The sequence below is a fragment of the Sorghum bicolor genome, chromosome 1 (assembly GCF_000003195.3).
Source record: "Sorghum bicolor cultivar BTx623 chromosome 1, Sorghum_bicolor_NCBIv3, whole genome shotgun sequence".
Classification (NCBI taxonomy): Eukaryota; Viridiplantae; Streptophyta; class Magnoliopsida; order Poales; family Poaceae; genus Sorghum; species Sorghum bicolor.
Genome location: NC_012870.2, coordinates 49,005,546 through 49,029,341, shown reverse-complemented (window position 1 = coordinate 49,029,341; position 23,796 = coordinate 49,005,546). Strand labels below are relative to the sequence as shown.

General features: G+C 37.8%; 1 protein-coding gene and 1 long non-coding RNA gene across 5 annotated transcripts in view; both read left to right on the top strand.

The window, feature by feature from the left end:
• Positions 935–4,540, top strand: LOC110433971. 4 transcript variants are annotated; one of them, XR_002451431.1, is made up of 6 exons: positions 938–1,348; positions 2,145–2,211; positions 2,333–2,532; positions 3,280–4,011; positions 4,092–4,154; positions 4,257–4,540. It is a non-coding gene; the product is annotated as an uncharacterized LOC110433971 (long non-coding RNA). The 4 variants fall into 4 exon arrangements; XR_002451430.1 differs by having other exon boundaries at positions 935–1,348; positions 2,145–2,532; XR_002451429.1 differs by lacking the exon at positions 2,145–2,211 and having other exon boundaries at positions 943–1,348; positions 2,454–2,532; positions 4,089–4,154.
• Positions 6,772–23,796, top strand: part of LOC8066442 (tropinone reductase homolog At5g06060) — a 28,527-nt gene continuing 11,502 nt past the window's right edge. The window contains exons 1-6 of the mRNA XM_021451885.1: positions 6,772–6,866; positions 7,952–8,005; positions 8,116–8,335; positions 13,450–13,666; positions 13,758–13,864; positions 16,206–16,372. Of these exons, the coding sequence (XP_021307560.1) occupies positions 6,772–6,866; positions 7,952–8,005; positions 8,116–8,335; positions 13,450–13,666; positions 13,758–13,864; positions 16,206–16,372 (860 nt within the window). The remainder of the gene's footprint in view (positions 6,867–7,951; positions 8,006–8,115; positions 8,336–13,449; positions 13,667–13,757; positions 13,865–16,205; positions 16,373–23,796) is intronic.

The following is a 23,796-nucleotide window of genomic DNA, read 5'->3' as shown; positions in this document are numbered from 1 at the left end:
TAGCTAGTTTAGCTTAGTTCTCTTGTTGTTGTGCTTTAGTGTTTAGCCTTGTACTAGTTTGTATAGGTGGCTTGCATAGCTTAGTTGAGCTAGTGCTAGAATTGCTTCGCCATTTGTTTTACTAACTCACTTGCTTAGTGAAGTTTGTAGAAATTTTAAATAGGCTATTCACCCCCCCTCTAGCCATTTGGACCTTTCAACCCCGAAATCCAAAAAGTTTTCAAGATTCTCCGTCACATCGAATTTTGTGGCACATGTATGAAGCATTAAATATAGAAGAAAACAAAAACTAATTACATAGTTTGTCTGTAAATCGTGAGACGAATCTTTTGATCCTAGCTAGTTCATGATTGGACAATATTTGTCAAATAAAAATAAAAGTGCTACAGTAGCGGAATCTGAAATTTTTTCGGAACTAAACAAGGCCTAGGTGGAGAAAACTCTGCTATTGATTGATAAATTATGGTACAAAGTATTATTAGCTGATTTATTGTGAGAAAACGTCTCCCCTTAGCCGCGTCTCGCTCCTGTGTTCTTTTTTTTCTCACAGGTGATTCTTGCCGCCCATGTGTAAGCACATGCCTCCCCTCGACCGAAGCTTTCCTTCTTTTGCAATCTGGAGATCCCGCTATCAAAATAATTCTGGAGATCACACGATTCGGACAGCGCGATAAGGATAACGCGCTCAAGAGGTGCTAATCGCATAGGCTGCATAATTCTTCCCTAAACTATCCGGCAGATCCCAGGGAAGGAAGCTGGTGCCACGTCGTCCAAAAAAAAGATGGTCGTTCGATCTTCCATCTTGTGGCTCTCGTTTGCTGGAGCGGATCCTAGTGTCTCCAATTGATTCTGCGAGAAGCGACTTCTAGTGTGATTTTTGTGCGCCACCTTAAGCTTCTTTTGGCTTCTCCCACGAATCTGCTCTGGCAAATATATTTGGCCCTCCACCTCCAGGTCGCCAGCTTCTTTCTCTTCTGCTCCGTGACGCTTCCTCTTCTTTCTTCTCTTGGTTTGCTCCGTCGCTTCCTTTGCCCCTTCCTGCTCCATTGTTTCCTCGCACAAACCTCGAACGCATTGCGAACTCCTGCAATTTCTGGCCCTAGCTCTGATTCGCGGCGTCGGCCACCCTGCCCGTCGCGTTCGGTGGGGGGGGGCCCTGCTGCTCCTCTGCCGTTCGCGGGGGGTGGGGGTTGGGGGTCTGCTGCTCCTTTGCTGTTCGCTTGGGTTGAGAGTGGGGTCTGCTGTTGGCGCTCCGGAGTGGGAATCTTGTCTCACGGTGGTTTTCGAGCTCTGCATCTTCCGCTCACTGCTCCTTCCTCCGGCACTGTTTTCGTCACTACAGTAACAGGTATTGTCTCCTAAACCATCCAGGATGCCTTCTGTGTGATGCAACCATTGTTAGTTTCTGCCTGACCCTCCTACTTAGAACTTTGCAATCCTTGTACTTCTATTCGGTACATGATTTGATCATGTATGTTGGGTGGATTTCGGAAGGCAAAGCCCATATATCTGTCTGGCAGAGTGCGATGGCTGGTGGGTGCGTTGAGCTTGTTTGTTTCCATTCAGTAACTCCATTTTGGGAATTATGGACCTCCGAACAAGACTGCCTGCTGTCTGGGTCTATAGATTAGACACAAAATTACTACTGATGAAATTTGTGACATGGAGGATAAGATTTATACATTTTGTTTGGGTTCAATAATATTGTTGTTTACAGAGTAGGATTTCTGAACCCAGAGGTCGCTGGTGGCTTACGGATGGTTTGGAACTCCTTATTGGTCAGCAGGGTAATTTTTAGTGTCAATTTAACAGGTCTGTCCGATTGTTGACATCATATAGCTCGCTGCTGACAGAGTAGTTGGTCATCACATTTATTTTAGAATCCTCATTCTCAGATTACATCCCGTTATCATAGACTGCTTGTGTGGTCAATATTCTATTTCACGTTATTCCTACTTTGGTTCTCTCTTTATATTCAGAATTTCAATCCTCATGCGGTCACTGCTTCCTAGCCATAGAATTTCGGTATCTACGGATTTACTATGGTAGATTACACATAGATTTACCTAGCTTGGTGTTCATCGTTTTTTTTATGTTCATCTGCGTTTTGCTATTTTGTGCATCGTATTTTTTATTGCACTCAGTTTCAGTAGTTGTCTGCACGCATCAACGCCATGGATAGAGATACTGAGGGTTCCTCAGTGAGTACATGTATGTACTTCCATATATTATGTCACTTCTATATCCACACATTTTTGTGATACTTTTATTTAACTCAATTTTGTTTTTTTTTTGTGCAACTGTTGTGTATGCTTGCTCACTACTGTTTTAGCACATACGTCAGAGGCTGAAATAGGACCCTCCCTTCCGCAGTCTCCTTATCTGAGACATGCTTAGTCCTCCTGGCTAAAATTTCATAGTTTCACCGTTTATCTTTGCACCGTCTCTCTCAGATCTTGGAGCCTTCAATATTCCTGCTAATCATAACTCAAGTGACTACAAATCAGAATCAACCAGGTGCCCACAAATCAGGTATGAAATCCAAAATCTCCCTGCCTATGTACAAAAAACGCTATAACCACACAATTCAATTCTATCTTATTTCAGCTTCCACTTCATTAACCTACTCACACAATCTATAACTTTTTCAACACAATATTAAAACATTTACAACAACTCTGTTTCCAAATCCAGTAATGAGTTCTGATAATATAACTGGCTAATCCTCTATAGGTGTACTCATTAAAATATATCTAAGAGATTCTCCATGTTGTAACCATATTCTCAGTTTGTACATGTGCTCATTAAAATATATCTACATGCAGGTTTTTTTTAAAAAAATAGAGTATATACAAAGATAGAATAAATGACATATGAAAAATGCAGAATTATTACTGTTGTTATTCCATGGTTTACCTGTAGGTCTCTATATATGTTGCATTTCCTGATTGTAAAGAAGATTTCGACAAGGAGGAAACTATTTGCATATATATAAAAAAACACAGATCATCCTAATTTTTCTCCATAAATATAAAGGTCACAACTATTTCGTACAATCAACAAAGGGGTCTTACCAAAATAGTTCTAAAAGGATTCAACTGTCATCATTACTTAAATGGTTATGACTGCAGGTGCTAAACGTTTAATTTCATAATAATTCTAAAACCATTCAATCATCATCCTTGCTTGGATATTTTCCAGTGCAAATCCTATGAACTTAATTCCCACATTGGATCACACATGCGTTGATTCTTTTCTTTTTCTATGATAAATATGCAGGTATTGTAACGACACAACTACGATAACACTTATCAAGATGAATGCCCACCTCTATAAAAATCTCACAGTAATTAACGACTCGGAGATTCAATCCATCACTGCGCACATAGAAGAAAGAGCAGTGATTGCAAGGCTTCCACAACCAGCAAGAGAGATCATAGGTCACAAAGACTTAAAGGATGTAATCCTGGAAGAACTCCAGATTAATATCAAGGTAGAAGATATCTCACAGTACAACTCAGATTACATTATCATGCTAGACTCATCCAGTACAAAAAGCATCATGCTTAACAGAGGATTTCTCAAGGTTGGTACCTTTATACATCCACTGATCCCATGGGACACAAGTTATGGTTCAACAGTTGTTCCTCTTCAGACCCATATTACAAATGCTCAGCACCTAAATCCCCATTCACTCATAGCATCCAACAGTGAACACCTAACCATTTATATCTCTGGGCTTCCACCTCATCTCTGTTGTGAGTTCATAGTACGCCACCTCCTTAGGAAAATATGCACTATCCATAAAATAGCATTCACACCAGCAAACCTCAGTGGATGCTTACGGATCAGAGATATCTATACTGGAGATTGCACATATAGATGTCAAAAAAGGAACACATAATGGCGGTATTATCAGCATTTGGCCATTATGGTATGAAGTCATTACAGAGGACATGCGTGCCAACCAAGATGACCTATACTATTTAGAAAACACTGACAACTTTTGAGGTAACAACATTCACATTTACAATGTCTTTATTAAATTGGAATGCTACTATCTATAATCATTATGAGTACAACATTAGCAGGAGACTCTGATCTTGACAGTGAGCACCATAAAGAGGTCCAAAAACAGTACTATGACCTTCAAGGTATACTCATCTATTCCTAACACCTTCGAATTCAAAATGAGCCGGAAAAAAATAGTCAACTTCTTTGAGAACCACAATGATCTAACATCGGTTTCTTAATAGGTACCTTAAGCACCAGACAACACAGCATATTTTGCCAGCAGGCTTGAAGCAATCAAGAGCCATATTCTGCCAGTCTGGACCAGAGATATACATAATATTATTACTAATGTATAATGCTTGCATCCTGTACATACATGCATATGTCATATTTTTGTTTATGTAATATCGTTGCCTACTCAGAACAAGAACCTATCCAATACTTAATGCATCCATCCTGTAAATACCTACAGATGTAATATGTTTTTATGCATCTAGCATATATAAATATCCACTCTGTTAAGAACTCTAAATGTCCAACCTTTATATTCTATATGAACTTATCCACGCACGCGATGGCGCGCGGATTCTACTAGTAATCGCATAATTGAAGGTTGCAGCGCCTCACCATTGACGCCTCGGCCGCAAGGAGCAGCAGGCGGCACGATGCGGACAGCTTGACGAGGATCTCGCGCTCAAGATGGGGTTTGCATACGCTGCATAATCCCATAATTGTACGTATTTATGTATTCAATTGTCAAATTGATGTATTCAATATCAAATTAGTGGATATGAGAAAATTGCTAGAGGGCCACGACGCTGCATACGCTGCAGCAGGGGACCTAATCTCTTCCGTCTTGCTATCTACTCCTAGGTGTTGGCTTCTCCCCATACTTCATCATCACCTTGTCCTCTCAGATCTATTAATTTAATAATGAATAATCTGACTATAATCGCAATCGCAAGGAAGGAGCAGTTCACTAAGATTTATAACCATAGACATGTTCTGTACAGATTTTTTGTTAAGATCAAATGATTTACAAATTAATTTCATTCAGATGTCACTAGTAGAAAAGAGTACAACGCCGACACCCCTTTTTATACTACAAACGGTTTTAGTTATCACGCGCCTGTGGTATAAAAAGTCGTCTGTCCGCGGTTGGCTTGCCGTCTGTGCTAATGTATCTTCACAGGCGGTTTTTCTAACAAAACCACTTGTAGAAATCATGTATTTCTACAGGTGGTTTTCCTAAGGAACCGCCACTAAAAATCATATTTCTACATGCGGTTGCTTAAGAAAACAGCCTGTAAAAATAATTTGAAATTGATTTTTTTGAGCTTTTCAAATGACCTCGTTTGAAAAAACAATCAAAATAAAAGTTATAGATCTCGAAAAGTTATGAAATTTTGTAGTTGATAATTTTTTTCATTTGAAATCATCTTGTCATCGAAAACAACGTTTGAATTTCTCAAATTTAAAATTCAAATTTTGTAAATTACCTCAGATGGAGAAACTACCAATATAAAAGTTGTGGATCTTGAAAAGTTATGAAACTTTGTCGTTCACAACTTTTCCATTCGAATCTGTTTACGGTCTCAAATAATCAATGTATGCTCAGTTTAGGATAATATGTGGAGAACTAAATTCTAATATAGACATATGTCAGTGATAGGTGGAGTGGTAGAGGAGGTTACACGCGAGGGTGAGGTCTTAGGTTTGAATCCCATTGGCTGTGTAACAGGCGATTTTACGTGAAAAAATGTGAAGACGGACAGGCGATTAGTCAGTGGGCCTTCCCTGGTATTAAATATTTTTTTTCCTATTTTTAAAATGCGATTTCGTATTTTCTATAAAAAAAATCCTGAGAATGTTTTCTACAGGCGGCATACAAAGAACCGCCTGTGGAACTAGCCCATTTCTACTGGCCTACAGTGCAGACGCTGCTAGAAAACGCCAGTAAAAATAGGTTACCAACCGCATGAATAGTATACCCATGTACTAGTGTGTTAGTTTCAAAAATGCCCACCGTACTGTTGCATTTGCATCCTAACCATGTCAAGCGAGTTATCAGCATATAGTTGCATTAGCTAGTGTTCAGTTTTTGTTACAGACATGTTGTAATCGCGTAGAATCATGGGCACGAAGGAGATTGCAAGCCCACTGGTACAATAAAGCTTTGTACTAGCGGTTCCAAACATATTTGTACCCCTTTGTAGCATCCGGTTTTAAAGATAAAACCTGATACACCAACAGTAGTAAATAAAGATAAAAAGTTTGTAAAACGAATCTACGCAATTTGAATGGATCAAATCAGAGTCAAAACGGAGATTTTATGATCAAAATAGGCTCAGTGGCAAATATGAATATTGAGAAAACGTATTTTTGAATCTGAATAAAGAAAATACGCTTTTGAAATAAGAAAACATATTTCAAGAATACGCTATGGACTACGGGTTTTGTAATTAAAATTTGGAAGGACTCTTTTGCAAAAGCTAGGCCGAAGGGGTACCCTTCAATCTGAGCCGTTGGATCTTGTCTGGACGACCGAGATTAGATTGGGGGTTGGGAGAGAGAGAGAGAAGCCGGCCAAAGTTGGGGGGGAACTCGGCGGCGCCATGGGCGGACTTGGCTGGTGTTCGTCAATCCAGTGATTTGGAACATGAATCGAGGAACCAAAGGCACAGGAACGCAGAGTAGCTTATCGCGATCTCACCTAGGGCATGTCGGGGAGCGCCCGGGGTGCACTCGCGATGGAGGATGGCGGACGGACGAGCTCCTGCAAAGTTCGGCGAGGTTAAGCGGAGTGTAGAGAGCACGAAAAAGAGAAAGAAGGGTCTTGGCGACTTCACAAGGCCAATGGGAAGCCCGGTAGAGAGCTCACCGAGGCAAAGACTCGACGAATTGGGACTTCAACCTCGACGGCGATCTAGGATTTCTCGATGGTGGCGGCAGCACGGCTAGGGCAGCGGGTTTCTCTAGGGTTGGGGATAGGGAGGTGCCGAGACTGTGGCTGCTATTTATGGGAGCCCTCTATATGCGGAGCAAGCCAACGCGAAGAATCTACGTGGCCGGTTTTGAACTCGTTGTGGAGTCCAACTCGGTCACGAGGTAGCAGAAGGTCCTGACAGGTGGGCACCACCTGTCAGTGTCTCAGTGACGCGGGGCCTGCTTATCAGCGTCGGCAGCGAAGAGGGGAGTGCTCACGCGACTCGACGGTCCAGTCTGTCTTTGCGGCCCAGGAACACAGGAGAAGAAGGGGAGAGGGAGCTGGGCTATGGCCCCGAACCACAGGCAGGCAAATGGGAAGCCTTCGGGCCAAATTCCAGGGGAGGAAGGAAGAGAAAATAAATCTCTTTCTATTTTTATTTTCAAAACCTTTCTCAAATAGATTTCAAAAGAATTTTAAAAACCCTTTTGAATTTGAAAGAACCACTGAAACAAAATAAATGCAGCAGCATGGATGCTCAAACATGTAACTAGACTTTATAGTGGATTTTAGTTTTATAAAAATTATTATAATACTCGCAAAAATGCAATAAATCAATTTACTCTATTTTTAAAAATATGCAATTTTTAGAGTGTTACCGTGATCTTGATTTGTCCATGATAAAATACTATCACGATGAACCCTATTTCCTGATGTACGGATTACATGTATAAAACGTGTTAGAGAAGACAGCCGGGTGATGTTAGGAGATGGACAATCTTTTCTTTTTTTGCTGCGTTCTTTATTGCAAATCGTTATCAGTGGGAATGAGAATCGTTTTAGACGTCATATGTCCATGTGTAAAGGATTGAAGTGTTTTTTTTTTTTTTTTTGCCTGATGCTGGCAACTACCTTCACTTTCCCCTCTCTATATATATCGCCTGGATGCACGACGAGGACGTATCATCGAGTAGGGAAGGACATGGCCTCATTGGTGACAACCTTGGGTAGATGGTCACTCCAAGGGAAGACAGCTCTCGTCACTGGGGGCACCCGTGGCATTGGGTAAGCCTCCCTGCTTGTCTCATCCCCACACATGTACTACCGGCCAGTACACTAGTACTAATCTCAAAGCTGAGCCGACGGGAGCTAGGGTTCGAGTGCTTTAGTTTTAGTGTGCCATCGATCTGTCGTGTGGTGGAGGAGCTGCTGGCGCTGGGAGCCGCCGTGCACACGTGCACGTTCAACGAGGCGGAGCTGAACGAGCGCCTCAAGGATTGGCACGCAAGGGGCTGCCGTGTCACCGGATCCGTCTGCGATGTCTCCATGAAAGAGCAGCGGGAGCACTTGGTCCGCGACGTCGCGTGCCAATTCGGCGGCAAGCTCGACATCCTTGTGAGCAACTCTCTTTTCATTTCTTTATTTTATTAAACAAAATCTCACATTAACACGCTCGCGAAAACGAAAAAAAAAGAAAGAAAAAAAAGGGTTATTATCATAAATCCACAGCGCAACTCAGTTATATCGGTATATGAACTAAAAGACATCGCCGGAGACCCTTCAAATGTCTATGACCATGAATGAAAAATGGTGTCCAGGTAGTACTGTTGGCAATTGCTCCCGTACTCCTTTTATAAAATTTGCACAGATCTCAAAGTAGCTCATTTAAAAAATTAATTAAATTATTTTGCTAATTATTTTCAACTCCCCCCCGCGTGGCCCCAGACCATTCAAGCCCAGCCCATTCCTAGCCCACAGGCTTGCAAGGAGCAGACTCATCGGAGGATTCTTTTACATTATCTCTGACATTGATGTGCTGTCTGCCGGTTCATCGCATACGGCCCGTCATAGGAGGAGATCGATGTGGACCTCCTCATGCGAGCTCTGCTTGGCGGCGCCGGCGGGCGGCGCGGTGGCTTTCCAGCGGCGTACGGCGACGCCACGATGTCAAGTGCCTTGCGCAGTCTCCGGGGGCGTCCGTCCATCGGACGGTAACATCCGTTCACGTTCCTGCCTAGCGCGTGTGCTCTCACTAGCTACATAAAAGACGCTGCCAAATTGGTCCACGTCCAACTCAATCATCGCACATGTAAATAATTTTTAATAAACTAAAAAAAAGTAATAACCGTTAAGCCAAAGATCTAAATAAAACTCCGATTACACCATTAGACTTTTTTATAATAAATCTTTCAAAATAAAACCCCACATGAATATGTTTACGTAAAATTTTATTAATAAATATTTATCTGTTGAAGATGATACAACATAGAACAATACTAAATATATTGTAGAACATCACATATTTAGTACGTGAATAACATTAACTATATCGTAAAACATTACATATATATTAAGGGAACATCTCCAGATTAACAATCGCATATATAGTATATGAACAACCACTAAATACATCGTAGAACATCACATGTATAATAAGTGAACATGCCAGATACGCTACAGAACAACACTAAATACATTATAAAATATCACATATATATAATACGTAAACAACACTAAATATATCGTAGAACATCACATGTTTAATACTAAATAAACATTATCAGATAAACCATAAAACAATACATATATACTAAGTAAACATTCCTAGATACACCATAGAATAACATTAAATACATCCTAGAACGTTGCATTATAGTATGTCCTAGTCCCAGCATACTGATCTGCAGCTCCTTGCCGGACATCACCCAAACAGTAACAGAACTAGGGGATTTAGGGTTCGGCTTGGGTATGTGATAGGCATGGATTGGGCTTGAATAGGCTCGGGTGAAACCTAGTAAAAAAATTATTTTAAAAAATATTTAGAGAATGTTTAGTTCCCCTTATATTCTAAAAGATTTTAGGGTTTTGATTCATTATTTTGTCAAATAAAACTAAATACTATAAAAATATTTTAGTACAAAGGTGGTTATTTTTTATTTTGAATTTTGGCCTCCAGAGGCAAAAATCCCAAAACAAAAACAGCCTTATGAAGTTCTCATGAGGGCAATAAATTCTGCATTTTAGATGAAACTAAACATAACCTACAAATTTTGACATTTTGCATTCCATCAATCCAATATAGTTGGCATTTTGTATTTTGTATTTTTTTGAACTAAACAACCCCTTAGTTAATTAGGGCATTGTTTAGTTCCCAAAACATTTTGCAAAATTTTCACATTTTCCATCACATCGAATCTTTAGACGCATACATGGAGCATTAAATATAGATAAAAATAAAAACTAATTACATAGTTCACTTGTAATTTACGAGAGAAAACTTTCGAGCCTAATTAGTCCATGATTGATAATATTTGTCAAATACAAATAAAAGTGCTACAATGTCCATTTTGTAAAAAAAAAATTGCAACTAAACAAGGCCTAAATACTAGCTTTGAGATCGATGCAGATCGGAGCACATCTCAGTACTGTTTGGTTCAGTAACTGTAAACTAAACGGTAGTGGGAATTAGTGGGAAGAAGACGTATAGGCAACGAAAATAAATCAAGCGAGTACATGATTTGTTTGGCTCGGCCAAACAAACCGGGATCGACTGCCATTTCTCTAGCCGGCCATGGCAAACAACACAACGCACGCACCGGAAGCACAGACGCTTGCGGCACTGGCGCCGGCCACCGCCAAATCGATCTATCACGCGGAACACATTGTTTAATTTTAAAAAAATTGTAAAACTTTTTAGATACTTCATTAAATCGAATCTTCTGGCACATATATAGAGCATTAAATATAGATAAAAAATAACTAATTACATAGCTGTAATTTAGGAGACGAGTGTTTTGAACCTAGTTAATCTATGGTCAAAAAATATTTATCAAATTACACAGCTGTATATTTTGTAAAAATTTTGTAACTAAAAAGGCCTGGATTCACGAGACTCGCGCGCTATTCCAACGCCCACGGCCATATTGACGTAGGTTTTGGTTGATGCAGCGACGAAGCTCTATCGATCCCAAACCCAATAGAATACTCACAGCCACAGTAGTGTCTGCTGCATCTCGATGGCTTCCCATCGCCGGAGACTAGTCTATGACGGTGGCACGCTGTAGAAAGGACCTGAGCTCTGTGCTTCATCGACGTCCTCCTATCCTATCATATATGCAACGCTGGGAACAATGATAGACGGATTGTGACGAGAGAGATCGTGTGAAAGACGGAGGAAAGAAATTTTCACTCTTTGATATTCGATATATAGATATAGATTAGTTAAATAATAGGTCTATGAAAGTATAATTATACATGAAATATTTGTTCACAATTTGACAAGAGTAAGTGATTTCAGCTGTAATAGCTAATTCGCTATATTGAGGTGTCATGGACGATAAGAGTCGAGCCTGGTTTCTTGAGTGTGCTAGTGTGATTTCACTGATAAAAAGGTTACTCCAAAAAGAATTAGTAGATAGTAGAAAAAATATACACAATTAAACTCAATTTGGAATAAAAACAATCTATAGTTAACACACACACACACACACACACACACATATATATATATATATATATGCATAAATTAGAGTAATTATACAACCGTATCTCTAGAAAAACAGTTAATGTGAAATAAGTTGAGACAGTTTATTTCTACATTAAAATCAAGGTATATTTATAAAACTAAAACTCATTTTTAAATCTCAAAGCAAACAAATGTCTTGGAAATTATATATGAATCTTCCGAGTACGACAATTATGGAGTGTTTTGGACTGCTCTACAAACTACACCGTGGAGCAGCTTCACAAAAAAAACTAGAGTTTGTTGTGTACCACTTTAGGTGCTCTCACAACTCGATCCTTTTTTTCCGTACAGAGTACATGGAGCTGAAACTGTCTGACAAATAAATATAGAATGGAGCTGAAAACATAGAGCAGGATAGTCTTAAACATCCTCTATATCAGGACTCCTTTTACACTAAGCTTGTTCCATAGTAGAAGTATTTGTGGTGTTGTACATCTGCTTACTCCCTTCAATAGTGAAGTGGCATGCTGCTTACGTGCGCATTTAAGAAGGAAACGAGTGGTCATGCAGATGAATATAATGTTTTAGCCTATACTCATTGACATACTCAGATTAGTCCAATAGCTCTATTTTACCCTTGTCCTTCTTTCTAAAATTACTAAACCTTTTTTAAAAAGGGAATAAATTAATACCTAAGCTTCTGCATCAATCAATGCATATGGTTGTTCCTTATTACAAGTGGTACCAGAACGTTTCAGGTAATCTCGAAAACTAAGTTTCGTGTAAAAGAAGAAAATAGAACAAAAGTACTACTAAAAGATAAGACTAGAAACTAGACTATGAATATCAAATTTATTGAGTTGTCGATAGTTGAAACTACTACATAGTTTTCCATTTTGATTTTTTTGAGTTCAGAAATAATATAGGTTAACTAACTTAGTTTGTTTACTAGTGAACTTACCCATTCCTCATAGACCAATATTAGTTATTAGCTCATGAGGAATGAGATGGCAATTGGACCAACTCATTTTATTCAACAAACCAAACAAAAAACTTAAGGCTGAGTGATGATGGACCACTTCATTCTACCAACAAAACACCCCATAAAAGAACAGTGTATAGTACTTTTTATAAAAAGATGCAAGACGGCTCCCGTTAATATGTTAAGAAGAAATGAATATTGTCAAGAAGCTCTATCTATTTTTTTCATAAAAACATAGGAGAACTACGCTTTATTATATTAAGAAGAAAAAAGGGGGAAGAAGCCCGTAGAACACACAATGATGCAGAACAACAAAATGAATCACATATGTCGAAATACAAAAACTCTATGAACCCCATCTGTGAACCCAAGGTAAACAGAAAACTAAGGCCTTGTTTAGTTACACTGAAAATCTAAATTTTTTTTAAGGTTCCCCATCACATCAAATCTTGTGGCACATGCATGAGCATTAAATATAGATAAAAAATAACTAATTGCACAATTTATCTATACTTTGCGAGACGAATCTTTTGAGCCTAGATAATCCATGATTGAACAGTAATTGTCAAGTACAAACGAAAGTGCGTCACCCAAGCAAATAAACAAGGCCTCGGAGGTTCACACACATAGACACACACTCACTCTCATACACACAGTACAAAAACATATGATGGACAATTGTCATAAATTGTTTGTGTATATATATATATATATATATATATATATATATGTTTTGTTAAACTTTTAGAAAGGTCGAAAAAGCAGCACTTGCTATCTATTCCCTCTATTCCAAATTGTAAATTATTCTAGCTTTTTTAATAGGTATATATTTTGTCTAGATACATTGTAAAATATGTGCATCTAGAAAATCTAGAACAACTAACAATTTGGAACCGAGGAATAGAATATAACATACAACAACATTTAAAGAAAGACATTTGACCAATTTTCTCAGCATACGTACGTGTATTCACATTTTGTTACCAATGCATTTCTATTTTCAGCGAACATGGTCCCCTCGGTATGCTCTGTATAGTTTGACCATGTATAACTATCTTTTAGGTAGACAATGCAGGGATATGCATTAGGAAATCAGCAATGGAGCATTCCGCGGAGGAGTATTCAATTGTTATGGCCACTAATCTTGAACCCGCATATCATTTGTCCCTACTTTCACATCCACTTCTGAAAGCCTCCGGGTCTGGCAGCATTGTTTTCATATCTTCAATTGCTGGAGTGGTAGCCTTATTTAGTGGACCAATTTATGGAATGACTAAAGGTAATAGATACATTACTATATAGTGGTTATTTCCTTTTATATTTGCATCTCATGTTTCAGCATGAATAACTAGCTTTGCGCATATTTTTAGCTGGCATGAACCAATTAGCAAAGAACTTGGCATGCGAGTGGGCAAAAGACAACATAAGGATAAACTCTATTGCGCCAGGGTACATCTCGACTTCACTTACAGAAGGAGTAAGGGTCTCTTTGCCACTACATCATTGATCTTATTATTTTTCGATTAGATTCAGTGATTATGTGAGTTTCTTATAGCAATTATAAACATTTATATTATTATCTCATATTTAAATTTACTTACTGCATATTACAATAAGCTTTAAATAGTTTATACCACTTCCTTGTGAGACTACCTGACTTTTTGTTAACATAATATTCATAGAATTTGTCTGCATATAGATAATTCATTGCATAGTATCTTCAGAATATGCCATACTCCTTCTGTCCTTGAAAGCTTTAATTCCTAGAATCCATGCCAGCCAAACTAAGTTTGACCAACTTTATAGAAAAGAGCATCAATATCTATCTAATGATACTAATTTGGTATCATAAATCTTAGCGTTCTTTTCTAGAAATTCGACCAAAGTTTAAAAAGTTTGACTTAAGATAACTCTAGGAATTGAAGCTTTGAAGGACAAAGGGAGTAACTTTCAACATATTATCATTGGCGTAGTTGAAGAGTAAATAACAATACTATGTAATTGGCAGTTACTTTGATAATGTTGCTTTTGTTATATATGATTTTACTACAATATAGTCAACCCATATTTGTATGAGTTGCTATAAATACAATTGGCACAAAAGAAATACACTTTTTATTATGCACAATATTATGTTTTGAATTGTTTTGCAAAATCTACTGTACTCAAAACTTGCACAAAATATAAATGATTTCAGTTCCAGTGATACTTTGCAGTTGCTATGTTGTTTTGATTCATATTTTGAACTAGCTGGAGTATCTAAAGTACTAACTGAACAAAGTCACCCAATCCTTAATAGTTGAAAAATATACTATATCCCAACAATGTCTATAGTCATTGCTGTGAGGCTCAGTTACAAACATAGACGCTCATGAACACGAGTGCACACTCACCCATATGAACGCACACACGTACATCCTACCATATGAGCACCTCCAAAGAACCAAGTTGGACCGATAAATCTCGAGATTGATGAAGTCACTATAGGCGCTTCGCTATCGACGGACACATCGCCTACCACAGAAAGAATAACACTGTTAAATCCTGGAATAAATTCAGAAAATACAAGCATCTATGTTTATTCATAATTGTAATATAGAAGAATCGTGAACCCACTTTTGGTCTCTACATAAAAGCACACAACCTAAACAAAGATAAAGGAATACTAGATCAACACCTATGTCCATGGGAGAAAAACATCATGATTGCTTGCGCTAATTGTTGCAATGCCGCTGCAACCAAAGCCTCTAATTTTCATTAGGATATGTCAAGTGCATAGCCAATGGATAACCGAATGTATAATCTGAAAAGAAGAATAAACATGTTTCTTTTCTAACACTAAATTATTTCTGCATAACCAAAGCGAACAACAAGTAGCTGACGTACCCTAGCAGAACTAAAGGTTTTACCTCCGTCCCAAACAGTGGAAGTCAACTCCCAAACATATAATAAATGGTACAAGGTCGAGGAAAGCTTAAAGCAACATGCATGCAGCTCCAAACCATGCGGGCAAAATGACATTCAATGAACATGTGCTTAATTGTCTCATTTTTATGACAAAATTAAAGCAACACTTTTCACTATCTTGCCAATTATGTTTTGCTATCTTAGCTTTTGTTAAAATCACTGCTCTACAAAGATACAAAAGAAATGTTTTGATGTCCGGTGGCCTTTAACATCTCCAAATAATGTTTAAGTTGAGAACCTCCATGTGAATTAAAGCTTAATAATGGGATTTCACCAAGAACTTTACCTTTGGGTCCAAGTTCCACTGAACACATCATTCTCTTGTAAAGTGTAATATTAGCAATGCAAGAAACAAGTTCAATTCAAGCCACTAATTTAGGTCCAATCAAATCACGCCTCCATAACATGTTTAGAGGTGATGCACCCAAATCCTTATCTATAATATCTTGTTTGTGTCTAGTGATGATATATAAGCTAAGATATTGTTCCTTATAGATGACTTTTCTAATCACTTATCCTCCCAAAATCTCACATGGAACCCATATTTAATTGTCAAGGGTCCAAAATGGAGAAAATCTTGTTTCGATGTCCTAAATTGTTTCCTGCTTCCTAATGCTAAATCTATAGCTAAGCTGTATTTGAAATTCGTTGTTTTCTATGAATATGCTGAATTCATCTTCTCCTAGCCAACATGCATATACTCTCGCCACACAGTAACACAGGACCTGCAATATCTTGAGGAAAAGACACGAGGCCTCTTATTTTCGCCTTGTTCGCTTGAGCTTATCAGCCGAATCTATCAGCCATTCAGCAGTATTTTTTTCACAACAATTTGTTTTTTATTTGTGCAGGTTTTTTCAAACAAGGAATTGAGGGACAATATCTTGAGCCGAGCTCCACTCAGGCGTGCAGGAGAACCAGAGGAAATATCTTCTATCGTTGCTTTCCTTTGCATGCCTGGTTCGACGTACACTGCCACACGTTCGGGCAGGGCCTGTTGCCCCGGTTCCCGAGCCGGTGCTGCCCTTCCGGGACTAAAGGCCCACCCTTTAGTCCCGGTTCGGGCAACCGGGGCTGAAGCCCCCCCCTTTAACACCGGTTGGTAACACCAACCGGTGTTAAAGGGTCCTACCAGGGCTGCCACGTTGCAGGACCCTTTAACACCGGTTGGTATTACCAACCGGTGTTAAAGGGTTTCTTTTTCTTTTTTTTTTGTTCACTTCTTCGGTTCTGTTTATTGTTTATATATAATATATAATAATAGGTTTTTCAATACATGTTTTGCTGATACAATAATATATTTATATTACACGCATATTAAGCATATATAAATGAAAATTATAGGCTTAGCTTAATAATTAAGCTTTGCCTATAATAAAATGAATAGACCACATCAAAAATTAAATAGATATGTAAAAAGCTTTATATATATAGTTTTATATGTACAAAATTCGTAACACATATATACATAGAGTTTTTTCTCCCAATGTCTACAAACGATACAAATGATCATCGTTGTTTGGAATAAGAGTTTCGTTGCCGTTGAAGTGAAACTCGCCGTTTGGATTGATCACTTGGTCGCGGAGAAATCCTGCTATCGTCTCTTGGATAGCTTTGATTCGGTCTTGTTGTAGGACCTTTTCCCTCAGCCATTCTGTCTTTAATTTAAAATAAATAAAAAAGGTATTAGTTATCTAAGTTATTCAATATAATTCAAGAGATAATGAAAAGAGACATGTAACGTACTCTGAGCGTCTCTGTGGGTGTTTGATTGAATTGTGCCATCATGAATTTGCACACGTAATATGCACATAGATTGTTCCCCCCTTCTTGTCTTAAACACCACTGTACGATATATATATAAAAATATTCACGACCACGACAATAAGGCTAAAAGTTAGCGAAAGTTTGTTAGCTAGTAGAACTTACTTGTGGATGTATTATGTTAAGCGGCGCTTTACATCCACTGAGATGTTCACGGTCAATGAATCTTTCCCAAACCCTATACACAGCCATTGTGGATCGTGAACTAATAATTATAGAGTCATATTATGATATTTTTTTAGCTGAGATCGACATTACGTACCTTTGAATAATGTTTACCATTTGTTGATAATTTTCTTGTGGTTTTCTCATTGAGTCAAAGATTATCAACCGGTTCTTGGGAATTTCAATAACCATGAGTATCCAGTGAAAGCTGTTTACACACATATATATATAGTCAGTCCTATAATGTAAAATCAGGATCATCATGAGGACAGTCAGCCATTTCTATGTCTGCAACCATACATATATATATATATATATTCTATACAAGATAAGAAATACACTAATACTACTACAAATGAAAGTGTTGGAGTGCTCTAAAAATAATACTAGGATCTTTTAAGCCAAGTAATACATTAGAATAAAAAACAATACTAGAATAATACATACATACATACAAACAATTATAATTCATACATACAAACTATATATATGTGTGTATATGTACAAAAAATAATATACATACATACAAAAAATAATACATATATACAAAAAATAAAACATACATACATACTATATATATACTAGAATAATATATTAAAAAAATAATACATACATACATACATACAAACAATTATAATTCATACATACAAACTATATATATGTGTGTGTATATGTACAAAAAATAATATACATACATACAAAAAATAATACATATATACAAAAAATAAAACATACATACATACTATATATATATACTAGAATAATATATTAAAAAAATAATACATACATACATACAAACAATTATAATTCATACATACAAACTATATATGTGTGTGTATATGTACAAAAAATAATATACATACATACAAAAAATAATACATATATACAAAAAATAAAACATACATACATACTATATATATATATATATACTAGAATAATATATTAAAAAAATAATACATACATACATACAAACAATTATAATTCATACATACAAACTATATATGTGTGTGTATATGTACAAAAAATAATATACATACATACAAAAAATAATACATATATACAAAAAATAAAACATACATACATACTATATATATACTAGAATAATATATTAAAAACATAATACATACATACATACATACAAACAATTATAATTCATACATACAAACTATATATGTGTGTGTATATGTACAAAAATAATATACATACATACAAAAAATAATACATATATACAAAAAATAAAACATACATACATACTAAACACCATATATACATATATATATATATATATATGTATATATGGTGTTTTGATTTGTAGTATTATTTTTTGTATATATTTTTATGTATATATATGTAATATTTTTTGTGTATATATATATATATATATTTCTCTGGTCTAGTGTATATAAATACGTAATTTATCAATGGCGGCGTTCTCGATCTATACTTAGCACACAGCCGGCCGGAGAAGATCGCGCGTGGGGAAGATGATGTACTGTGCAGTGGCCCGCGCGCTCGATCTGGCCGTGGCCCGCTGCGGCGGCGTTGGCGGAGGGCCGCGGCGGCGCTGGTGGAGACGGTGGTCGCGGCGGCGAGGGAGTCGAAACGACGGCGGCGAAGATGAACCCGGCGGCGCTGGAACGAAGACGAAGACGATGAACTGCCGGATCCAGGGCTCCTGCGTATATTTATAGGGGCAGACCCTTTAGCACCGGTCCGTGGTATGGACCGGATGCTAAAGCCCCATTTTTTAGTTAAGGGTTTTTCAATTGTTTTATATATACAGTTTATATTATAAATTGTATAGTAAATTAAATATTTTGCATAATGTTTTTTAACAGTGACATATATTGTAATTTGTTTTAATGTACACATGAAAATTTTTAAACTTAAATATCTTATTGTATTTTTAAAATTTGCAATGATTTTGTAAGAAATGTTTAGTATTTTGTTAATGCAAAAATATATTATTCCAATAAATTTACAAAAACTATATCCAATGAACTGGAAATTTATTTTCACATCATATTGACGTAAAACTTTTTATTTTTGTTATTTATTACTAGGAATGCTAGTTGGGTATAATTTTCATCAAATAAAAAATCATATAAAAATATATATCTTGATGAACACACCCTTTGACCGAACCCTAGATTGTCCCAAATGGAAAAGTCATGAATACAAAGTTTGCTACACTCATCAAGTTCTACATGTTGTCTAATGGTCAACTTTTCATTTGGAAAAGTTTGAACCACTGAATTTTGAATTTTCATAGAACTCATAGCCACGCAGCGGTTTCGGAACCTTAGATGGTCTCGAATGGAAAAGTTATGAATTCAAATATTGTTCCACTCATCAAAATCTACATTTCATATATAGACCATTTTTGCATTTGACAAAGTTTTGGGAAGGTGTAGTTGAAAATCCACAATTGACACATATAGTTTCATATAGTTTGTGTGAGATTCAAGAATTGGTGGGTATTGTTAACTTAGACTTTCTCAAATGGAAAAGTTGTGTATATAAAAAGTTTAGATCTTGAAGATATCTAACAACTTGGTATTCAAAATATTTTCATTTGAAGTAATTTAGTTTGTTATTTGACCAAGTTTGACCAAGTTTGACCAAAACCCGTCTTGGATTTTATAGAAATGTAATTAGGATTGGCTCAAAATTATCCAAATGGAAAAATGGACAATATATAAAATATAGATATTGATGATCTCTAACAACTTTGTATTCAAACTTTTTTCATTTGAAGTCATCAAATGGGCTATTTGACCAAGTTTGACCAAAGTCAAAGCATTGGTTTTTACAAACACACCCTTTGACCGAACCCTAGATTGTCCCAAATGGAAAAGTCATGAATACAAAGTTTGCTACACTCATCAAGTTCTACATGTTGTCTAATGGTCAACGTTTCATTTGGAAAAGTTTGAACCACTGAATTTTGAATTTTCATAGAACTCATAGCCACGCAGCGGTTTCGGAACCCTAGATGGTCTCGAATGGAAAAGTCATGAATACAAATATTGTTCCACTCATCAAAATCTACATTTCATATATAGACCATTTTTACATTTGACAAAGTTTTGGGAAGGTGTAGTTGAAAATCCACAATTGACAGATATGGTTTCATATAGTTTGTGTGAGATTCAAGAATTGGTGGGTATTGTTAACTTAGACTTTCTCAAATGGAAAAGTTGTGTATATAAAAAGTTTAGATCTTGAAGATATCTAACAACTTGGTATTCAAAATATTTTCATTTGAAGTAATTTAGTTTGTTATTTGACCAAGTTTGACCAAGTTTGACCAAAACCCGTCTTGGATTTTATAGAAATGTAATTAGGATTGGCTCAAAATTATCCAAATGGAAAAATGGAAAATATATAAAATATACAAAGTTTGTTACACACATCAAAATTCACAATTCTCAAATATAGTTTCATACAAAGTCAAGCCGACACAACAGTGAACTTCTTCTTGACGTATGACCCTTGGTTATGATCCTGCCGTAACCATGGAGTATCCTCATTGTTTAAAAGATTGCTTGGGTCTTTGTTGACTATGAAGGGCGGAATTCGATCATCCCTTTCGTAATCGCCTGACATGTCTGACTTGTCCTCAATTCCGACAATGTTTCTTTTCCCAGAAAGGACAATGTGGCGCTTTGGCTCATTGATGATTGAGTGGTCATCATTTTTTCCTCTCTTTGGTTTCGTAGACATATCTTTGACATAGAACACCTGACTCACGTCTGCAGCAAGGACGAATGGTTCGTCTTTGAACCCACTATTGTTAAGGTCCACGGTTGTCATCCCATACTCCTTGTCGACTGTTACCCCACCTCCGGTCATCTTCACCCATTGGCACCGGAACAAAGGAACTTTAAAATTAGCTGCATAGACTAGTTCCCATATGTCTTCTATGCGTCCATAATATGTTTGTCTGTTCCTATTTGGATCCGTGGCATCCACGCGTACACCACTATTTTGGTTGGTGCTCCTTTTATCTTGGCCAACTGTGTAAAATATGTTACCATTTATCTCGTACCCTTTGTATGTGAGGACATGCCATGATGGTTGCCTGGCCAACAAATAAAGCTGCTCATCAATGTTTTCATCACCTTGACATTTTTTGCGCAACCAATCGCCAAAAGTTTCCATGTGCTGACGCATTATCCAAGCTTCATTCTTCCCGGGCCACTAGGACCATAGGAAATCTTTGTGTACCTCAACATATGGTTCCACCAATGAGGAGTTCTGGAGAACTGTGTAGTGTGCTTTATTGAAGTAATCGTTTCCCGTACCAATATATGTTTTCTTCCCAAGTGTTCCCTTTCCGCTGAGTCTGCCCTCGTGTCGAGATTCAGGAATGCCAATTGGGTCAAGGTCTGGAATAAAGTCAACACAGAACTCTATGACCTCCTCTGTTCCGTAGCCCTTGGCAATGCTTCCTTCTGGCCGGGAACGACTATGGACATATTTCTTTAGGACACCCATGAATCTCTCGAAGGGGAACATGTTGTGTAGGAACACAGGACCGAGAATACGAATCTCTTTGACTAGATGAACTAGGAGGTGTGTCATGATATCGAAGAAGGATGGAGGGAACACCAACTCAAAGCTGACGAGACATTGAACGACATCATTCTGCAGAGTAGCTAGTTGCTCTGGATTGATTGCCTTCTGAGAAATTGCATTGAGGAATGCACATAGCTTTACGGTGGCTAGACGTACGTGTGGAGGTAGAATTCCTCTTAAAACGACCGGCAGCAATTGCGTCATTAGAACGTGACAGTCATGGGACTTCAAGTTCAGGAATTTCTTCTCTGGCACATTAATTATTCCCTTGATATTGGAGGAGAATCCAGATGGGACCTTGATGCTGCTAAGACATTCAAACATGCTTTCCTTCTCTTCTTTGCTCAGAGTGTAGCTAGCAGGGCTTAAGTAATGACGTCCATCATCTGTCTTTTCTGGATGCAGGTTGTCTCGTTCTTTCATGCGCTGCAAGTCTTGTCGTGCTTCAAGTGAATCCTTAGACTTCCCGTAGACACCCATGAATCCGAGCAAGTTCACACAAAGATTCTTTGTCAGGTGCATCACGTCGATCGCGTTGCGGACCTCTAGGACATTCCAGTAAGGTAGCTCCCAAAATATGGATTTCTTGTTCCACATGGGTACGTGTCCCTTAGCATCCTTGGGAATAGGTTCGCTGCCTCGTCCCTTTCCAAATACCACTTTTATATCCTTGACCATTTCGAGTACATCATCCCCGGTTCGATTGAGAGGTTTGGTCCGGTGGTCTGCCTTGCCTTTAAAATGCTTGCCTTTCTTTCGTACTGGGTGGTTCACAGGAAGAAACCGACGGTGGCCAAGGTACACGACCTTTCGACATTTTTTCAAAAATACACAGTCAAGGTCTTCGTAACAATGTGTGCATGCATTATATCCCTTGTTTGACTGGCCTGAAAGATTACTCAGAGCTGGCCAATCATTGATTGTTACAAACAGCAATGCTCGCAGGTCAAAGTGCTCTTGTTTGTACTCATCCCACACGCGAACACCTGGTTTGCTCCATAAAAGTTGAAGTTCCTCAACTAATGGCCTTAGGTAGACATCTATGTCATTGCCAGGTTGCTTCGGTCCTTGGATAAGCACCGGCATCATAATAAACTTCCGCTTCATGCATAGCCATGGAGGAAGGTTGTAGATACATAGAGTAACTGGCCAAGTGCTGTGACTACTGCTCTGCTCACCGAAAGGATTCATACCATTTGTACTTAAGGCGAACCGCAAGTTTCTAGCATCATTTGCAAAATCTGGGAATTCTCTGTCTATCGCTCTCCACTGGGATCCATCGGCAGGGTGTCTCAGCATATTGTCTATCTTACGGTCTTCTTTATGCCACCGCAACAACTTTGCATTGTCCTTATTTCTGAACAGACGTTTTAATCGTGGTATTATAGGAGCATACCACATAACCTTGGCTGGAATTTTCTTTCTATGACGTTCTTCACCCTCAACATCGCCAGGATCATCTCGTCTAATCTTATACCGTGATGCCTTACATACTGGACATGCATCCAAATTCTCGTATTCCTCCCCACGGTAGAGGATGCAGTCATTAGGACATGCGTGTATCTTCTGGATTTCTAATCCCAAAGGGCAGACAACCTGTTTTGCTTCATACGTAGTGGTGGGCAATTCGTTGCCTTTCAGAAGCATCTTTTTTATGATCTTCAATAACTGCCCAAATGCCTTGTCAGATGTACCATTCTTTGCCTTCCATTGCAGCAATTCTAGTGTGGTACCCAGCTTTTTTTGCCCCTCTTCAGCGGTGGGATATAGCGATTTCCTGTGGTCCTCTAGCATGCGCTCGAACTTGGCTTTCTCTTTATCACTTTCACATTCTCTTTGTGCATCACGGATGGCATCACCAAAAGCATCATC